General features: G+C 53.6%; 1 protein-coding gene across 1 annotated transcript in view; it reads left to right on the top strand.

The window, feature by feature from the left end:
- LOC139255400 (uncharacterized) overlaps window positions 1–20,445 on the top strand; it is a 63,888-nt gene that overhangs the window by 8,818 nt on the left and 34,625 nt on the right. The window contains exons 3-6 of the mRNA XM_070873914.1: window positions 12,737–12,835; window positions 14,105–14,206; window positions 17,150–17,260; window positions 18,756–18,894. Of these exons, the coding sequence (XP_070730015.1) occupies window positions 12,737–12,835; window positions 14,105–14,206; window positions 17,150–17,260; window positions 18,756–18,894 (451 nt within the window). The remainder of the gene's footprint in view (window positions 1–12,736; window positions 12,836–14,104; window positions 14,207–17,149; window positions 17,261–18,755; window positions 18,895–20,445) is intronic.

Below are 20,445 nucleotides of genomic sequence, written 5' to 3' on the forward strand. Positions count from 1 at the left end.
CTCAGTGGGGGTCGCACCCTCGCCTCTTGAGTCAGAAGGTTGTGGGTTCAAGTCCCACTCCAGGGACTCGAGCACATAAATCTAGGCTGACACTCCCAGTGCAGTGCTGAGGGAGTGCCGCACTGTCGGAGGTGCCGTCTTTCAGATGAGACGTTAAACCGAGGCCCCGTCTGCTCACTCTCACTCTCACTCTCACTCTCGTAAAGTGGAGTGGACGTAAAAAGATTCCATGGCACTATTTCGAAGAAAAGCAGGGGGGGTTATCCCCGAGGTCCTGGGGCCAATATTTATCCCTCAATCACCATAACAAAAACAGATTATCCGGTCATTATCACATTGCTGTGTGTGGGAGCTTGCTGTGCGCAAATTGGCTGCTGTGTTTCCCACACATTACAACAGTGACTACACTCCAAAAGTACTTCATTGGCTGTAAAGAACTTTGAGACGTCTGGTGGCTATATAAATGCAAGCCTTTTTCTCTCTTTGTCTCTCTGGGTCAGGATGGGGCAAAGAGAGTACTAAAGATATTAGGGCTTCAGTGACTAAGATGACATCATAGAATTATAGAAATTTACAGCACGGAGGGAGGCTATTTTGGCCCTTTGTGTCCGCTCCGGCCGACCGACCTAATCCCACTTTCCAGCTCTTGGTCCGTAGCCCTGTAGGTTTCTGCACTTCAAGTGCATATCCACATATCAGGGAAAAATAGAAAAAAAGTCAATGCTAATGGTACTATATCTGAATGCGCAAAGCATTCACAACAAAATAGATGAATTAATAGCGCAGATAGAAATGAATAGGTTTGATCTAATAGCCATTACGGAGACGTGGTTGCAAAGTGACCATGGTTGTGCAAAACATAAAAACGGATAGTAAAAGCTTTTACAGATATATAAAACGGAAAAGAGTGACTAAAGTAAATGTTGGTCCCTTAGAAGATGAGAAGGGGGATTTAATAATGGGAAATGTGGAAATGGCTGAGACCTTAAACAATTATTTTGCTTCGGTCTTCACAGTGGAAGACAGAGAAACCATGCCAGAAATTGTTGGTCACAGGAATGTGGGAAGGGAGGACCTTGAGACAATCACTGTCACTAGGGGGGTAGTGCTGGACAGGCTAATGGGACTCAAGGTAGACAAGTCCCCTGGTCATGATGAAATGCATCCCAGGGTATTAAAAGAGATGGCGGAAGTTATAGCAGATGTATTCGTTATAATCTACCAAAATTCTCTGGACTCTGGGGAGGTACCAGCAGATTGGAAAGCAGTTAATTTAACGCCTCTGTTTAAAAAAGGGGGCAGACAAAAGGCAGGTAACTATAGGCCGGTTAGTTTAACATCTGTAGTGGGGAAAATGCTTGAAACTATCATTAAGGAAGAAATAGCGGGACATCTAGATAGGAATAGTGCAATCAAGCAGACGCAACATGGATTCATGAAGAGGAAATCATGTTTAACTAATTTACTGAATTCTTTGAGGATATAATGAGCATGGTGGATAGAGGTGTACCGATGAATGTGGTGTATTTAGATTTCCAAAAGGCATTCGATACGGTGCCACACAAAAGGTTACTGCAGAAGATAAAGGTACGCGGAGTCAGAGGAAATGTATTAGCATGGATAGAGAATTGGCTGGCTAACAGAAAGCAGAGAGTCGGGATAAATGGGTCCTTTTCGGGTTGGAAATTGGTGGTTAGTGGTGTGCCACAGGGATCGGTGCTGGGACCACAACTGTTTACAATATGCATAGATGACCTGGAAGAGGGGACAGAGTGTAGTGTAACAAAATTTTCAGATGACACAAAGATTAGTGGGAAAGCAGGTTGTGTAGAGGACACAGAGAGGCTGCAAAGAGATTTAGATAGGTTAAGCGAATGGGCTAAGGTTTGGCAGATGGAATACAATGTCGGAAAGTGTGAGGTCATCCACCTTGGGGAAAAAAAATAGTAAAAGGGAATATTATTTGAATGGGGAGAAATTACAACATGCTGCAGTACAGAGGGACCTGGGGGTCCTTGTGCATGAATCCCAAAAAGTTAGTTTGCAGGTGCAGCAGGTAATCAGGAAGGCGAATGGAATGTTGGCCTTCATTGCGAGAGGGATGGAGTACAAAAGCAGGGAGGTCCTGCTGCAACTGTACAGAGTATTGGTGAGGCCGCACCTGGAGTACTGCATGCAGTGTTGGTCACCTTACTTAAGGGAGGATATACTGGCTTTGGAGGGGGTACAGAGACGATTCACGAGGCTGATTCCGGAGATGAGGGGGTTACCTTATGATAATAGATTGAGTAGACTGGGTCTTTACTCATTGGAGTTCAGAAGGATGAGGGGTGATCTTATAGAAACATTTAAAATAATGAAAGGGATAGACAAGATAGAGGCAGAGAGGTTGTTTCCACTGGTCGGGGAGACTAGAACTAGGGGGCACAGCCTCAAAATACGGGGGAGTCAATTTAAAACCGAGTTGAGAAGGAATTTCTTCTCCCAGAGGGTTGTGAATCTGTGGAATTCTCTGCCCAAGGAAGCAGTTGAGGCTAGCTCATTGAATGTATTCAAGTCACACAAAGATAGATTTTTAACCAATAAGAGAATTAAGGGTTATGGGGAGCGGGCGGGTAAGTGGAGCTGAGTCCACGGCCAGATCAGCCATGATCTTGTTGAATGGCGGAGCAGGCTCGAGGGGCTAGATGGCCTACTCCTGTTCCTAATTCCTATGTTCTTATGGAACTAAATCTTCCAGGATTCTTAACTTATAGACAAGATAGGCAAAATGGAAAAGGAGGGGTAACGCTGATAATAAAAGATGGGCTAACGACAGTTGAGAGAAAGAGTCTTAGCTTGGAAAATCAAGCAGTCGAATCAGTTTGTGTTGAGCTAAGGAACAGCAAGGGCCAGAAAACATTGGTGAGAGTTGTTTATAGGCCCCCAAACAGTAGTGGTAATGTCGGGCAGAGTCTAAACCAGGAAACGAGAGGTGCATGTAATAAGGGTAATCATAGGCGGTCACTCGAACGAGGATGACTTGCTTCCACGAGAGTCCACAGACGTTTCAATGAAGGACCCGATGTTCCAGTCCTGAACTCCAGTTGAAGGGTGGAAGATGCCTGTGGGTGGATTTTTTTAACGCGTGGTGACCGTTGCACACCAGCCACCACACGGGCTCGACAGAGCTAGGCCTTGGTCCACTGGCAAAGGTTAACCAGGACAACTGGAGACCAGCTAATAAGGGTAACACAGTAATCATGGGGGACTTTAATCTACATGTAGACTGGGCAAACCAAATCTGTAGTAATAGTGTGGAGGACAAATTCATGGAATGTATACAAGATAATTTTCTAGATCAGTATGTTCAGGACCTAACTCGGGAACAGGCTATTTTAGATCCAGTATTGTGCAATTAGGAAGGATTAATCAATAACCTTTGGGAAGAGTGATCATAATTGTTACATCTGTAATGCACTTATGAATGACTCCATGAGGCAATGTGTTGTACTCAAACTGTAGAGACCGTGGTCCTTTATTCGTAACTCCAGAGTGAGGCAGCTGCATGGTGGCTACCCTCTTATGCAGCCCCTGCCACCAGGGCAGGAAACCCCGGTCTCCACCAGTTGCACCCTCTAGTGGTGCCAGCATAGTATATACACAGTGCAAACCTTATTCATTGTACATCAGGTAAACAAGTCTCCATCTTATGCAACTATACAGTGACCACACAGAGAGTATCTCTGTAGTCTGCATATATAACAATAATGTGATAGAATTTTGAATATTAAGTTTGAAAGTGATTTAGTTGAATCTGAAACTAGGGTCTAAATCTAAACAAATCTAAACAAAGCAAAGGGGGCGAGTTGGCTAAGATAGATTGGGAAACCACATTAAAAGGTATGACGGTAGACAAGCAATGGATAGTATTTAAAGAATTAATACATAATTTACAACAAGCATACAATCCTTTAAAGCACAAAAGCCCCACAGGGTCCAACTGTGGCTAACAAGAGAAGTTAAAGATAGTATTAGATCAAAGGAAGAGGCTTATAATGTTGCCGAACAGAGCAGTAAGCCTGAGGATTGGGAGGATTTTAGAATTCAGCAAAGGAGGACCAAGAAATTGAAAAAGAAAGGGAAAATAGAATGAGAGTAAACTAGCGAGATGCATAAAAACAGACTGTAAAAGCTTCTGTTGGTATGTAAAAGGGAAAAGATTGGCAAAAGTAAATGTGGGCCCCTTACAGGCTGAGACAGAAGAAATTATAATGGGGAATTATAATGGCAGAGAAATTAAATAAATACTTTGTGCCTGTCTTCACAGAAGAAGACGCAAAAACCCTCTTGGAAATAGTGGAGAATCAAAGGTCTAGCGAGGATGAGGAACTGAAATAAATTAATATTAGTTAAAAAAAAATAGTGCATAGAAATTAATGGGACTGAAAGCCGATAAATCCCCAGGGACAGACGGCCTACATCCTAGGGTTTTGAAAGAGGTGGCTATAGAGATAGTGGATGCATTGGTTATCATCTTCCAAAATTCCATAGATTCTAGAACGGTTCCCACGGATTGGAAGGTAGCTAATGTAACCTCACTATTTAAGAAAGGAGGGAGAGAGAAAACGGGGAACTACAGAGCAGTTAGCCTGACATCAGTCGCAGGGAAAATGCTAGAATCTATTATTAAGGACGTGGTAACAGGGCACTTAAAAAAGAATAACAGGATTGGGCAGAGTCAACACAGGTTTATGAAAGGGAAATCATGTTTGAGGAACCTGTTAGAATTTTTTGAGGTTGTAAGAAACAGGGTAGATAAGGGGGAGCCAGTGGATGTGGTATATTTGGATTTTTAGAAATCCATTCGATAAGGTGCCACACAAGAGGTAATTAAACAAAATTAGGGCTCATGGGATTGGGGGTAATATACTAGCATGGATTGAGGATTGGTTAATGGACAGAAAACAGAGAGTAGGAATAAACGGGTCATTTTGGGGTTGTCAGGCTATAACTGGTGGGGTACCGCAAGGATCAGTGCTGGGGCCCCAGCTATTCACAGTCTATATCAATGATTTGGATGAGGGGACCGAGTGTAATGTATCCAAGTTTGCTGATGATACAAAGCTCGGTGGGGTTGTAAGTTGTGAGGAGGATACAAAGAGGCTTCAAGGGGATATAGACAGGGTAAGTGAGTGGGCAAGAACATGGCAAATGGAATATAATGTGGAAAAATGTAAAGTTATCCACTTTGGTGTGAAAAATAGAAAAACAGAGTATTTTTAAATGGTGAGAGATTGGGAAATGTTGGTGTTCAGAGGGACCTTGTCCTTGTACACCAATCACTGAAAGTTAACATGCAGGTACAGCAAGTGATTAAGAAAGCAAATGGTATTTTGGCCTTTATTACAGGAGGATTTGAGTCTAAGAGTAAATATGTCTTACTGCGATTATATCGGGCCCTGGTGAGACCACACCTGGAGTATTGTGTACAGTGTCGGTCTCCTGACCTAAGGAAGGATATACTTGCCATAGAGGGAGTGCGGTGAAGGTTCACCAGACTGATTCCTGGGATGGGGGGATTGTCCTATGAGGAGAGATTGAGTAGACCAGGCCGACATTCTCTAGAGTTTAGGAGAATGAGAGGTGATCTCATTGAAACATACAACATTCTTACAGGGCTTGACAGGGTAGATAAAAGGGGATATGAGGGGCAATGTTTTCACCCAGAGGGTGGTGGGGGTCTGGGGTGGAACTCACGGCCTGAAAGGGGGGTAGAGGCAGAAACCCTCACCACATTTAAAAAGTACCTGGATGTGCCCCTGAAGTGCTGTAACCTACAGGGCTACGGACCCAGAGCGGGAAAGTGGGATTAGGCTGGGTAGCTCTTGGTCGGCCGGCGTGGACACGATGGGCCGAAATGGCCTCCTTCCGTGCTGTAAATTTCTGTGATTCTATGAGATGCAGGTAAGATGTTTCCTCTGGCTGGGGAGTCTAGAACCATGGGGAACAGGCAGGAAAGTGGAGTTGAGGTCGAAGATCAGCCATGATCTCATTGAATGGCGGAGCAGGCTCGAGGGGCCGAATGGCCGACTCCTGCTCCTAATTCTTATGTTCTGTCTTTCTCTCTCTCTGTCTCTCTCTCTGAGGCTCTCTCTCTGTCTTTCTCTCTCTCTGTCTTTCTCTCTCTCTGTCTTTCTCTCTCTCTGTCTTTCTCTGTCTCTGTCTTTCTCACTCTGTCTCTGTCTCTCTCTCTCTCTGTCTATCCCTCTCTCTCTCTGTCTCTGTCTATCCCTCTCTGTCTCTGTCTTTCTCTCTCTCTGTCTTTCTCTCTCTCTGTCTTTCTCTCTCTCTGTCTTTCTCACTCTGTCTCTGTCTCTCTCTCTGTCTATCCCTCTCTCTCTCTGTCTCTGTCTATCCCTCTCTGTCTCTGTCTTTCTCTCTCTCTGTCTTTCTCTCTCTCTGTCTTTCTCACTGTGTCTCTCTCTCTCTGTCTCTCTCTCTCTCTCTCTCTCTCTCTGTCTATCCCTCTCTCTCTGTCTATCCCTCTCTGTCTCTGTCTGTCTCTGTCTATCCCTCTCGCTCTCTGTCTGTCTCTGTCTATCCCTCTCTCTCTCTGTCTCTGTCTATCCCCCTCTCTCTCTGTCTCTCTCTCTCTCTCTGTCTCTGTCTCTGTCTATCCCTCTCTCTCTCTTTCTCTCTCTCTCCCACTCTCTCTCTGTCTCTATTTCTATCTCTCTCTGTCTCTGTCTATCCCTCTCTCTCTCTCTCTCTCTCTCTCTCTGTCTCTGTCTCTCTCTCTCTGTCTCTCTCTCTGTCTATCCCTCTCTCTCTGTCTCGCTCTCGGTCTCTGTCCCCCCGCATGTGCGCCCTTCCCCCCTCTCACCACCTCTCGCTCTCCCAATTCTATCTCACCACCAACTTTCATGCCCTCTCCACTGTCTCTAAATTGTCAGACTGCTTGTCCGACATCCAGTACTGGATGAGCAGAAATTTCCTCCAGCTAAATATTGCAATGAGCAAAGCCTTTATCTTTGGTCCCCACCACAAATTCCGTTGCCTAGCCACCGACTCCATCCCTCCCCCTCGCAAATGTCTGCGGCTGAACCAGACTGCACACAATGTTGGTGTTGTATTTGACCACGAGCTGAGCTTCCGACCATATCCGCACCATGACTAAGATCATCTATTTCCACCTCTATAACATCACCGGTCTGCGCCCCCTGCCTCAGCTCATCCGCTGCTGAAGCCCTCGTCCATGCCTTTGTTACCTCCAGACTTGACTATTCCAACATACTCCTGGCTGGCTTCCCACATTCTCCCCGACGTAAATTGGAGGTGATCCAAAACTCGGCTGCCCCCGTGTCCGAACTCGCACCGAGTCCCACTCACCCATCACCCCCTGTGCTCACTGCCCCGTGTCCGAACTCGCACCGAGTCCCGCTCACCCATCACCCCCTGTGCTCGCTGCCCCGTGTCCTAACTCGCACCGAGTCCCGCTCACCCATCACCCTCTGTGCTCGCTGCCCCGTGTCCTAACTCGCACCGAGTCCCGCTCACCCATCACCCTCTGTGCTCGCTGCCCTGTGTCCTAACTCGCACCGAGTCCCGCTCACCCATCACCCCCTGTGCTCACTGCCCCGTGTCCTAACTTGCACCAAGTCCCGCTCACCTATCACCCCCTGTGCTCACTGACCCGTGTCCTAACTCGCACCAAGTCCCACTCACCCATCACCCACTGTGCTCACTGCCCCGTGTCCTAACTTGCACCAAGTCCCACTCACCCATCACCCGCTGTGCTCACTGACCCGTGTCCTAACTCGCACCAAGTCCCGCTCACCCACCATCATCATCATAGGCAGTCACTCGAATCGAGGAAGACTTGCTTCCACTCTAAAAGTGAGTTCTCAGGTGACTGAACAGTCCAATACAGGAATTACAGTCCCTGTCACAGGTGGGACAGACAGTGGTTGAGGGAAGGGGAGGGTGGGGAGTCTGGTTTGCCGCACGCTCCTTCCGCTGCCTGCGCTTGGTTTCTGCACGCTCTAGGCGATGAGACTCGAGGTGCTCAGCGCCCTCCCGGATGCACTTCCTCCACTTAGGGCGGTCTGGTCTTTGGGCCAGGGAGTCCCAGGTGTCGGTGGGGGATGTTGCACTTTCTCAGGGAGGTTTTGAGGGTGGTCCCTTGTAACGTTTCCTCTGCCCACCTGGTGCTCGCTTGCCGTGTGGGAGTTCAGAGTAAAGCGCTTGCTTTGGGAGTCTCGTGTCTAACATGCGGACAGTGTGGCCCTGCCCAGCGGAGCTGGTCGAGTGTGGTCAGTGCTTCGATGCTGGGGATGTTGGCCTGGTCGAGGACGCTAATGTTGGTGCGTCTGTCCTCCCAGGGGATTTGCAGGGTCTTGCGGAGGCATCGTTGGTGGTATTTCTCCAGCGACTTGAGATGCCAGCTGTATGTAGTCCATGTCTCTGAGCTATACAGGAGGGCGGGTACCCTGTAGATCATAAGCTCGGTGCCAGATTTAAGGTCCTGGTCTTCAAACACTCTCTTCCTCAGACAACCCATCACCCCTGTGTTTGCTGACTGACATTGGCTTCTGTTTAAGCATTTACAAATCCCTCCATGGCCCTCGCCCCCTCCCTATCTCTGTAATCTCCTCCAGCCCCACAACCCTCCGAGATGTCTGCACTCCTCTAATTCTGCCCCCCCTGAGCATCCCTGATTATAATCGCTCCACCATCGGTGGCCGTGCCTTCTGTTGTCTGGGCCCCAAGCTCTGGAACTCCCTCCCTAAACCTCTCCGCCTCTTGTTCTCCTTCAAGACGCTCCTTAAAACCTACCTCTTTGACTAAGCTTTTGGTCACCTGCCCTAATCTCTCCTTATGTGGCTCGGTGTCATATTTTGTTCAATAACGTTCCTTTGAATCACTTTGGGACATTTTATTATGTTAAGAGCGCTGTATAAAAGCAAGTTATTTTTGTGCATTCGCGAGAGAGCATTGTTCACCGTTACAAATGAGATAGGAGTGGGTTAGGGGGAGCGGGCGAGGGGCTACGTACTGAGGGGTGTGGGGGAGGGGATCGGTACTGAGGGCAGTGGGTTATGGAGTGTGTGGGGGCTCGGTACTGAGGGCAGTGGGTTATGGGGTGTGTGGGGGAGGGGCTTGGTACTGAGGGCAGTGGGTTATGGGGTGTGTGGGGGAGGGGATCGGTACTGAGGGCAGTGGGTTATGGGGTGTGTGGGGGAGGGGATCGGTACTGAGAGCAGTGGGTTATGGGGTGTGTGGGGGAGGGGATCGGTACTGAGGGCAGTGGGTTATGGGGTGTTTGGGGGATCGGTACTGAGGGCAGTGGGTTATGGGGTTTGTGGGGGAGGGGATCGGTACTGAGAGCAGTGGGTTATGGGGTGTGTGGGGGAGGGGATCGGTACTGAGGGCAGTGGGTTATGGGGTGTGTGGGGGAGGGGATCGGTACTGAGGGCAGTGGGTTATGGGGTTTGTGGGGGAGGGGATCGGTACTGAGAGCAGTGGGTTATGGGGTGTGTGGGGGAGGGGATCGGTACTGAGAGCAGTGGGTTATGGGGTGTGTGGGGGAGGGGATCGGTACTGAGAGCAATGGGTTATGGGGTGTGTGGGGGAGGGGATCGGTACTGAGGGCAGAGGGTTATGGGGTGTGTGGGGGAGGGGATCGGTACTGAGAGCAGTGGGTTATGGGGTGTGTGGGGGAGGGGATCGGTACTGAGGGCAGTGGGTTATGGGGTGTGTGGGGGAGGGGATCGGTACTGAGGGCAGTGGGTTACGGGGTGTGTGGGGGAGGGGATCGGTACTGAGGGCAGAGGGTTATGGGTTGTGTGGGGGAGGGGATCGGTACTGAGAGCAGTGGGTTATGGGGTGTGTGGGGGAGGGGATCGGTACTGAGGGCAGGGGGTTACGGGGTGTGTGGGGGGAGGGGATCGGTACTGAGGGCAGTGGGTTATGGGGTGTGTGGGGGAGGGGATCGGTACTGAGGGCAGTGGGTTTTGGGGTGTGTGGGGGAGGGGATCGGTACTGAGGGCAGTAGGTTACGGGGTGTGTGGGGGAGTGGATCGGTACTGAGGGCAGTGGGTTATGGGGTGTGTGGGGGAGGGGCTCGGTACTGACGGCAGGGGGTTACAGGGTGTGTGGGGGAGGGGATCGGTACTGAGGGCAGTGGGTTATGGGGTGTGTGGGGGAGGGGATCGGTACTGAGGGCAGTGGGTTATGGGGTGTGTGGGGGAGGGGATCGGTACTGAGGGCAGTGGGTTACGGGGTGTGTGGGGGATCGGTACTGAGGGCAGTGGGTTATGGGGTGTGTGGGGGAGGGGACCGGTACTGAGGGCAGTGGGTTATGGGGTGTGTGGGGAAGGGGATCGGTACTGAGGGCAGTGGGTTACGGGGTGTGTGGGGGAGGGGATCGGTACTGAGGGCAGTGGGTTATGGGGTGTGTGGGGAAGGGGATCGGTACTGAGGGCAGTGGGTTACGGGGTGTGTGGGAGATCGGTGCTGAGGGCAGTGGGTTACGGGGTGTGTGGGGGATCGGTACTGAGGGCAGTGGGTTATGGGGTGTGTGGGGGAGGGGATCGGTACTGAGGGCAGTGGGTTACGGGGTGTGTGGGGGAGGGGATTGGTACTGAGGGCAGTGGGTTATGGGGTGTGTGGGGGAGGGGATCGGTACTGAGGGCAGGAGGTTATGGGGTGTGTGGGGGAGGGGATCGGTACTGAGGGCAGTGGGTTATGGGGTGTGTGGGGAAGGGGATCGGTACTGAGGGCAGTGGGTTACGGGGTGTGTGGGAGATCGGTGCTGAGGGCAGTGGGTTACGGGGTGTGTGGGGGATCGGTACTGAGGGCAGTGGGTTATGGGGTGTGTGGGGGAGGGGATCGGTACTGAGGGCAGTGGGTTACGGGGTGTGTGGGGGAGGGGATTGGTACTGAGGGCAGGAGGTTATGGGGTGTGTGGGGGAGGGGATCGGTACTGAGGGCAGGAGGTTATGGGGTGTGTGGGGGAGGGGATCGGTACTGAGGGCAGTGGGTTATGGGGTGTGTGGGGGAAGGGATCGGTACTGAGGGCAGTGGGTTATGGGGTGTGTGGGGGAGGGGATCGGTACTGAGGGTAGGGGGTTATGGGGTGTGTGGGGGAGGGGATCGGTACTGAGGGCAGTGGGTTACGGGGTGTGTGGGTGGAGGGGCCCGGTACTGAGGGCAGTGGGTTACGGGGTGTGTGGGGGAGGGGATCGGTACTGAGGGCAGTGGGTTACGGGGTGTGTGGGGGAGGGGATCGGTACTGAGGGCAGTGGGTTATGGGGTGTGTGGGGGAGGGGATCGGTACTGAGGGCAGTGGGTTATGGGGTGTGTGGGGGAGGGGATCGGTACTGAGGGCTGTGGGTTACGGGGTGTGTGGGGGAGGGGCTCGATACTGAGGGCAGTGGGTTACGGGGTGTGTGGGGGAGGGGCCCGGTACTGAGGGCAGTGGGTTACGGGTTGTGTGGGGGAGCGGCCCGGTACTGAGAGCAGTGGGTTATGGGGTGTGTGGGGGAGGGGATTGGTACTGAGGGCAGTGGGTTATGGGGTGTGTGGGGGGAGGGGATCGGTACTGAGGGCAGTGGGGTGTGTGGGTGGAGGGGCCCGGTACTGAGGGCAGGGGTTTATGGGGTGTGTGGGGGAGGGGATTGGTACTGAGGGCAGTGGGTTATGGGGTGTGTGAGGGATCGGTACTGAGGGCAGTGGGTTATGGGGTATGTGAGGGATCGGTACTGAGGGCAGTGGGTTATAGGGTGTGTGGGGGATCGGTACTGAGGGCAGTGGGTTATGGGGTGTGTGGGGGAGGGGATTGGTACTGAGGGCAGTGGGTTATGGGGTGTGTGGAGGATCGGTACTGAGAGCAGTGGGTTATGGGGTGTGTGGGGGAGGGGCCGGGTGCTGAGGGCAGTGGGTTATGGGGTGTGTGGGGGAGGGGATCGGTACTGAGGGCAGTGGGTTACGGGGTGTGTGGGGGAAGGGATCGGTACTGAGGGCAGTGGGTTACGGGGTGTGTGGGGGAGGGGATCGGTACTGAGGGCAGTGGGTTATGGGGTGTGTGGGGGAGGGGATCGGTACTGAGGGCAGTGGGTTACGGGGTGTGTGGGGGAGGGGATCGGTACTGAGGGCAGTGGGTTACGGGGTGTGTGGGGAAGGGATCGGTACTGAGGGCAGTAGGTTGCGGGGTGTGTGGGGGAGGGGATCGGTACTGAGGGCAGTGGGTTATGGGGTGTGTGGGGGAGGGGATCGGTACTGAGGGCAGTGGGTTACGGGGTGTGTGGGGGAGGGGATCGGTACTGAGGGCAGTGGGTTACGGGGTGTGTGGGGAAGGGATCGGTACTGAGGGCAGTGGGTTACGGGGTGTGTGGGGGAGGGGATCGGTACTGAGGGCAGTAGGTTGCGGGGTGTGTGGGGGAGGGGATCGGTACTGAGGGCAGTGGGTTACGGGGTGTGTGGGGGAGGGGATTGGTACTGAGGGCAGTGGGTTACGGGGTGTGTGGGGGAGGGGATCGGTACTGAGAGCAGTGGGTTACGGGGTGTGTGGGGGATCGGTACTGAGGGCAGTGGGTTACGGGGTGTGTGGGGGATCGGTACTGAGGGCAGTGGGTTACGGGGTGTGTGGGGGAGGGGATCGGTGCTGAGGGCAGTGGGTTACGGGGTGTGTGGGGAGGGGATCGGAACTGGAATGAGCTCTCTCTTGCTCCCCCCCCCCCCCCCCTTTTTGCAGTTTATTCTGGAGATGTTCCTGCAGCATTCTCGGCCCGATGACATCCGATCAACGCTGGAGCAGTTCTTCCCGGAGCGCGCCCCCGCTCACACGATGGCGGTGAGTTGTTGGTGTTCCGCCACCCTTTGACCCTTCAATTTGTCTTTTCAAGCCGCAGCTGAGGCCCCAGAGGTCACTGAGAGTCGTGCCGTTCGATAAAACCCCGCGGGAGTCTCTGGCAAGCCCGTTCCTCCCGCAGAACGGTGAGCGACCGGGCGCAGGTTCCGCACTCGCGCTCTCTACGGGTCTCGCACTCTCGCCTCCGAGTCAGAAGCTCGTGGGTCCGAGCCCCCAGCTCCAGAGACCCGAGCCCCCCGTAACCCGTACACTGAGGGAGCGCCACACTGTCGGAGGTGCCGCCCTTTGGATGAGCCTGTTAAACCGAGACCCCCTCTGCTCTCTCAGGTCACTGTTGGAAGAGGAGCAGGGGAGCCTGGAGCCAATATTTAGCAGTAAAAAAACCCAGATTATCTGGTCATTGTCACGTTGCTGTTTGCGGGAGCTTGCTGTGCGCAAATTGGAGCTGCGACGTTTCCCACACGTCACGACAGCGGCTGCACCCCAACCACGCTATTCCATCGGCCGTATCCCAACCACGCTATTCCATCGGCCGTACCCCAACCACGCTATTCCATCGGCCGTACCCCAACCACGCTATTCCATCGGCCGTACCCCAACCACGCTATTCCATCGGCCGTACCCCAACCACGCTATTCCATCGGCCGTACCCCAACCACGCTATTCCATCGGCCGTACCCCAACCACGCTATTCCATCGACCGTACCCCAACCACGCTATTCCATCGACCGTACCCCAACCACGCTATTCCATCGACCGTACCCCAACCACGCTATTCCATCGACCGTACCCCAACCACGCTATTCCATCGACCGTACCCCAACCACGCTATTCCATCGACCGTACCCCAACCACGCTATTCCATCGGCCGTACCCCAACCACGCTATTCCATCGACCGTACCCCAACCACGCTATTCCATCGACCGTACCCCAACCACGCTATTCCATCGGCCGTACCCCAACCACGCTATTCCATCGTCCGTACCCCAACCACGCTATTCCATCGGCCGTACCCCAACCACGCTATTCCATCGGCCGTACCCCAACCACGCTATTCCATCGACCGTACCCCAACCACGCTATTCCATCGACCGTACCCCAACCACGCTATTCCATCGACCGTACCCCAACCACGCTATTCCATCGACCGTACCCCAACCACGCTATTCCATCGGCCGTGGAGCGCTCTGGGACATCCTGACGTGGCGCCGAAACGCTTTTTCCCCTCACTCTTTCTTGATCTGCCACAGACGCCCCGTGACTCGCAGAAAGTCCGTCAGATCCAGCAGCAGTTCCGGGAGCTGGTGTTCTACCTCCTGACCAATCCTCAGTTCCGCGACGCCTTCCTGCAGGTAAAATAAATCGGCCGGGGAGGGGAAGGTGAGGGAAATAATCGTGATCGGGTCCTGCAATGTATGCGCCTGCGAGGGGGAGAGGGAGGCGAGGGGAGACGGAGGCAGGGGGAGAGGAGGAGTGGAGAGGGAGAGGGAGAGGGAGAGGAGGGGAGGGGAGAGAGAGGTGGGGAAGGGGAGAGGGAGGGAGTGGGAGAGGAGGGGAGAGAGGGAGAGGAGGGGGAGAGAGAAGGAGAGAGAGGGAGGCAGGGGGAGAGGAGGAGTGGAGAGAGGGTGGGGAGAGGGAGGCAGGGGGAGAGGGGGATAGGAGGAGGGGAAAGAGGGAGAGAGAGGCGGGGAAGGGGAGGTGGATGGGGGGAGAGGCAGGAGGGGGAGGGGAAGAGGGAGGCAAGGGGAGAGAGGGAGGCAAGGGGAGAGAGAGAGGGAGGGAGGGAGGGAGTGAGTCCTCCCTCTATCCATTGGGGACTTGGCCTGGAGGGTGGTGCACGGAGCAGTCCCGTGCAATAAGTTTTTAAGTCGGTTCACAGGCCGCTTGTAATTTCTGCGGTCTGGAAGAGTCCGTGTTCCACGTTTTTACGGAATGTGTGAGGTTGCAGCCCCTCTTGTATTATTTGAAGGGGCTGCTCCTCAAATTCTGGTTCGCACTTCAGTCCCACTCTCCTGATCTTTGGGCACCCTGTGCGGAGGGGAGCGGGTAGGTCCGAGGGCCTCCTCGTAGGACTGCTCCTGGGCACGGCCAAGGCGGGCCATCAGCCGGCCCAGGCAGCGGGCGGGCGAGGGGGTCGTTCAGCCCGACCGCCTGCCTCTCTTCCGCGGTTACATCCGCGCCAGGGTGTCCCTGGAGATGGAGCACGCGGTGTCCACCGGTACGCTCGCGGCCTTCCGCGAGAGGTGGGCGCCGGAGGGACTGGAGTACATCGTCACCCCCGGCAACCAAACTCTAATTTGATCCTTTAATGTTAAAAGTTTAATTTGTCGGTTAAGGGGGCACTTGATTTATAGTTTCAACAAAATAGTTGTGGAGCTGTTGAGGTGGGAGGGGCTTAGCCAGTCACGTGATGTTCACAAGACTCAATAAAACCCCAGCCAGTTGGGTTCGGGGGATCCACGATGGGGCAGGTGGTTGTGAGCCTGGTGGATGAACCGGTAATGTGTCGTGTGATCGTTAAACCTTTGTTAATAAACCAACTAGTTCTTAATAGCAGTGTGTTGCTATGAATTCTTAAGCAAAGAACCCATGAAGCGCAAACATTACAGACCCAAATTTTACGTGAGAAGAATACTGAGCTTACGGGAGGAAAGCTGGTGTGTGGGACTAAATGGGACAGCTCTTTCAGAGAGCTGGCACAGATATAGTGGGCCGAATGGCCTCCTTCCGTGCTGCAAGGTGTTGGATTTTGCCTCTCTCCCTCCCTCCCTCCCTCCCTCCTTCCCTCAGCCATGGCTTAAACAGCAGCACTCTCACCTCTGAGTCAGAAACATAGAAAATAGGTGCAGGAGTAGGCCATTCGGCCCTTCGAGCCTGCACCACCATTCGATAAGATCATGGCTGATCATTCACATCAGTACCCCTTTCCTGCTTTCTCTCCATACCCCTTGATCCCTTTAGCAGTAAGAGCCATATCTAACTCCCTCTTGAATATATCCAATGAACTGGCATCAACAACTCTCTGTGGCAGGGAATTCCACAGGTTAACAACTCTCTGAGTGAAGAAGTTTCTCCTCATCTCGGTCCTCCAACACAATTTCCCGCCTAATAAGGATTTCCTTCAGTTCCTCCTTCTCACTAGACCCTCGGTCCCCTAGTATTTCTGGAAGGTTATTCGTGTCTTCCTTCGTGAAGACAGAACCAAAGTATTTGTTCAACTGGTCTGCCATTTCTTTGTTCCCCATTATAAATTCACCTGAATCTAACTGCAAGGTGTAGGTTGGGCCTATACTCATTGAAGTTTAGAAGAATGAGAGGTGATCTTATTGAAACGTATAAGATACTGAGGGGGCTCGACAGGGTAGATGCAGAGAGGATGTTTCCCTCGTGGGGGAATCTAGAACTAGGGGGCTTAGTTTAAGAAAAAGGGGTCGCCCATTTAGAACTGAGATGAGAAGGAATTTCTTCTCTGAGAGTCGTGAATCTTTGGAATTCTCTACCCCAGAGAGCTGTGGAGGCTGGGTCATTGAATATATTTAAGCTGGAGGTGGAAAGCGTTTTGAGCGACAAGGGAGTAAAGGGTTATGGGGAGCGGGTGGGGAAGTGGAGCCGAGCCCAAGATCAGATCAGCCATGATCTTATTAAATGGCAGAGCAGGCTCGAGGGGCCGAATGGCCGGCTCCTGCTCCTGTTTCTTATGTCATGTTCTTAATAATGGACTCCAGCATTTTCCCCAACGACAGATGTTGGGCTAACTGGCCTATAGTTTCCTGCTTTCTGTCTGCCTCCTTTCTTGAATAGGGGCGTTACATTTGCAATCCGTTGGGACCTCCCCAGAATCCAGGGAATTTTGGTAGATTACAACCAATACATCCGCTATCTCTGCAGTCACTTCTTTGAATACCCTAGGATATAGGCCATCTGGTCCAGGGGACTTGTCCACCTTTAGTCCCATTAGTTTGCCTAATACTTGTTCTCTAGTGATAAGTGATTGTTTTAAGTTACTCCCTCCCAATAGCCCCTTCATTATCCACTATTGGGATGTTTTTAGTGTCTTCTACCATGAAGACTGATACAAAATATTTATTAAACTTCCCTGCCATTTCCCTGTTCCCCATTATTAAACACAGGGATCTTGCTTTGCACTAATTGCTGCCTCATTTTCTACATTTTAACGATGACGACCGTTCAAAGAAAGTACTTCATTGGCTGTGGAGGGCTTTGGGAAGTCCTGAGGTGGAGACAGGCGCCGCAGTAATGCAGGGCTGGAGTGACAGCTGTGCTTCCTTTCACAGGAGGAGGTGCAGGAGCAGTACGGAGAGCAGTTCCTCGACGTGCTTCAGAAGCTGCTCTGGGAGTACTTGACGCGGCTGGGGGGTGCCCTGCCCAGAGTGCCATTCGACCAGGTGTGTGGGCCACTCGCTCGGCAGGCATGTGTGGGCACGGTCCGCGGGCACGGGGGTGACGGACGTGGGCTTGGGGGTTTAGAGATGCAAAGCGTGCAGAGTGTGGCGCTTCGTGGTTGTATCCTGATCGTGGGTTAAGTACCATACTTGTACGGGGCGAGTCATAGACACAGATGGTGGGTGCTGGGTGTGGGTTAGACAGATGGGTGCTGGGTGTGGGTTATAAAGATGGGTGCTGGGTATGGGTTATACAGATGGGTGCTGGGTATGGGTTAGACAGATGGGTGCTAGGTGTGAGTTATACAGATAGGTGCTGGGTGTGGGTTAGACAGATGGGTGCTGGGTGTGGGTTATAAAGATGGGTTCTGGGTATGGGTTATACAGATAGGTGCTAGGTGTGGGTTATACAGATAGGTGCTGGGTGTGGGTTATACAGATAGGTGCTGGGTGTGGGTTATACAGATAGGTGCTGGGTGTGGGATATACAGATGGGTGCTGGGTGTGGGTTATAGTGATGGGCGCGGGTAGCACAGAGATGGGCGTGGGTTATAGTGATGGGCGTGGGAAGTACAGAGGGGCGTGGGTTACAGAGAGGGGCGTGGGTTACAGTGAAGGGCGTGGGTTACAGAGAGGGCCGTGGGTTACAGAGAGGGGCGTGGGTTACAGTGAAGGGCCGTGGGTTACAGAGAGGGGCGTGGGTTACAGTGAAGGGCCTGGGTTACAGAGAGGGGCGTGGGTTACAGAGAGGGGCGTGGGTTACAGTGAAGGGCCTGGGTTACAGAGAGGGGCGTGGGTTACAGAGAGGGGCCTGGGTTACAGAGAGGGGCCTGGGTTACAGAGAGGGGCGTGGGTTACAGAGAGGGGCGTGGGTTACAGTGAAGGGCCTGGGTTACAGAGAGGGGCGTGGGTTACAGAGAGGGGCGTGGGTTACAGAGAGGGGCCTGGGTTACAGAGAGGGGCCTGGGTTACAGAGAGGGGCCTGGGTTACAGAGAGGGGCCTGGGTTCCAGAGACGGCCGTGGGTAGTACAGAGATGGGCCTGGATGTGGGTTGTACAGACGGTTGCTTATATAGACGGAAAGTGGAGCTGAGGCCAGGATCAGATCAGTCATGATATTGAATGGCGGAGCATGCTCGAGGGGCCGAATGGCCGGCTCCTGCTCCTATTTCTTATGTCCTTATATGCTGGATGTGTGTTGGGTGTGGGTTAAGGGTTATACAGATGGGGTTTTGAGTGTGCCTATTATTTATATCTATATATAAGAGGAAGGTGACTGAGAGTTATATATACACTGAGGGGTGCGGGGTCGTGGGGTGACTGTAATTTGGACTGAGCCCCACAGACCAGGTCTCGTCCTATCCCCACTCACCTCCCTCGCCCCCCCCCCCCCCCTTTGATACTCATGCCACCGTCCTACGTTGGATGCACTGCTGTCCATTTACCCGCCCCCATCCCAAGGCTGCCTTTTTACCCCTTCCCTTTCTCTCCATCTTAGTTACGAGAAGTGGCCCAGACTGACGACACCTCCGCCCCCCCCCGAGAGCAGTTCCTGATTGGGTGCCTGAAGGAGTTGGATCCTGAGTCCCTACAGTTACTGGGTGCGAATCTGGTGACGTCTCACCCCCAGGGCCAAGGTAGGTGTCGGGGGCGGTGGTGGATCCGGAATCGAGTGCCCCCACTCCGACTTGAAATCTCCAAGAAACGCGCACTGCGTTTTAAGTCTTCCCGGTTCACGATCCGTCTTGGGTTCCTCGTTTTGTTTTAACAATTGTCCTTCAATGCCGTGTGTTAAATTCTGCCTCCTTAACTGACGGTGTCCGTGCGTCTCGCTTAGAAGGTCCTGGGTTCACATGTCCACTCCAGAGACTGGAGCCCCACAATTCAGGGCCGACTCTCCCCGGTGCCATTACTGAGGGAGCTGCACTGTTGGAGGGGCAGTACTGAGGGAGCTGCACTGTTGGAGGGGCAGTACTGAGGGAGCTCTGCACTGTCGGAGGGGCAGTACTGAGGGAGCTGCACTGTCGGAGGGGCAGTACTGAGGGAGCTCTGCACTGTTGGAGGGGCAGTACTGAGGGAGCTGCACTGTCGGAGGGGCAGTACTGAGGGAGCTGCACTGTCGGAGGGGCAGTACTGAGGGAGCTGCACTGTTGGAGGGGCAGTACTGAGGGAGCTCCGCACTGTCGGAGGGGCAGTACTGAGGGAGCGTCGCACTGTCGGAGGGGCAGTACTGAGGGAGCGCCGCACTGTTGGAGGGGCAGTGCTGAGGGAGTCCTGCACTGTTGGAGGGGCAGTACTGAGGGAGTGCCATACTGTCGGAGGGGCAGTACTGAGGGAGCGCTGCACTGTCGGAGGGGTAGTACTGAGTGAGTGCAGCACTGTCGGAGGGGCAGTACTGAGGGAGTCCTGCACTGTTGGAGGGGCAGTACTGAGGGAGTGCCATACTGTCGGAGGGGCAGTACTGAGGGAGCGCTGCACTGTCGGAGGGGTAGTACTGAGTGAGTGCAGCACTGTCGGAGGGGCAGTACTGAGGGAGCTCTGCACTGTTGGAGGGGCAGTACTGAGGGAGCTCTGCACTGTCGGAGGGGCAGTACTGAGGGAGCTGCACTGTCGGAGGGGCAGTACTGAGGGAGCTGCACTGTTGGAGGGGCAGTACTGAGGGAGCTCCGCACTGTCGGAGGGGCAGTACTGAGGGAGCGTCGCACTGTCGGAGGGGCAGTACTGAGGGAGCGCCGCACTGTTGGAGGGGCAGTGCTGAGGGAGTCCTGCACTGTTGGAGGGGCAGTACTGAGGGAGTGCCATACTGTCGGAGGGGCAGTACTGAGGGAGCGCTGCACTGTCGGAGGGGTAGTACTGAGTGAGTGCAGCACTGTCGGAGGGGCAGTACTGAGGGAGCGCTGCACTGTCGGAGGGGCAGTACTGAGGGAGTGCTGTACTGTCTGAGAGGCAGTACTGAGGGAGTCCTGCACTGTTGGAGGGGTAGTACTGAGGGAGTGCCGCACTGTCGGAGGGGCAGTACTGAGGGAGTCCAGCACTGTCGGAGAGGCAGTACTGAGGGAGTGCCATACTGTCGGAAGGGCGGTACTGAGGGAGTGCTGCACTGTCAAAGGGGCAGTACTGAGGGAGTGCCGCACTGTCGGAGGGGCAGTACTGAGGGAGAGCCGCACTGTCGGAGGGGCAGTACTGAG

Source organism: Pristiophorus japonicus, unplaced genomic scaffold (genome assembly GCF_044704955.1).
Source record: "Pristiophorus japonicus isolate sPriJap1 unplaced genomic scaffold, sPriJap1.hap1 HAP1_SCAFFOLD_599, whole genome shotgun sequence".
Taxonomy (NCBI): domain Eukaryota; kingdom Metazoa; phylum Chordata; class Chondrichthyes; family Pristiophoridae; genus Pristiophorus; species Pristiophorus japonicus.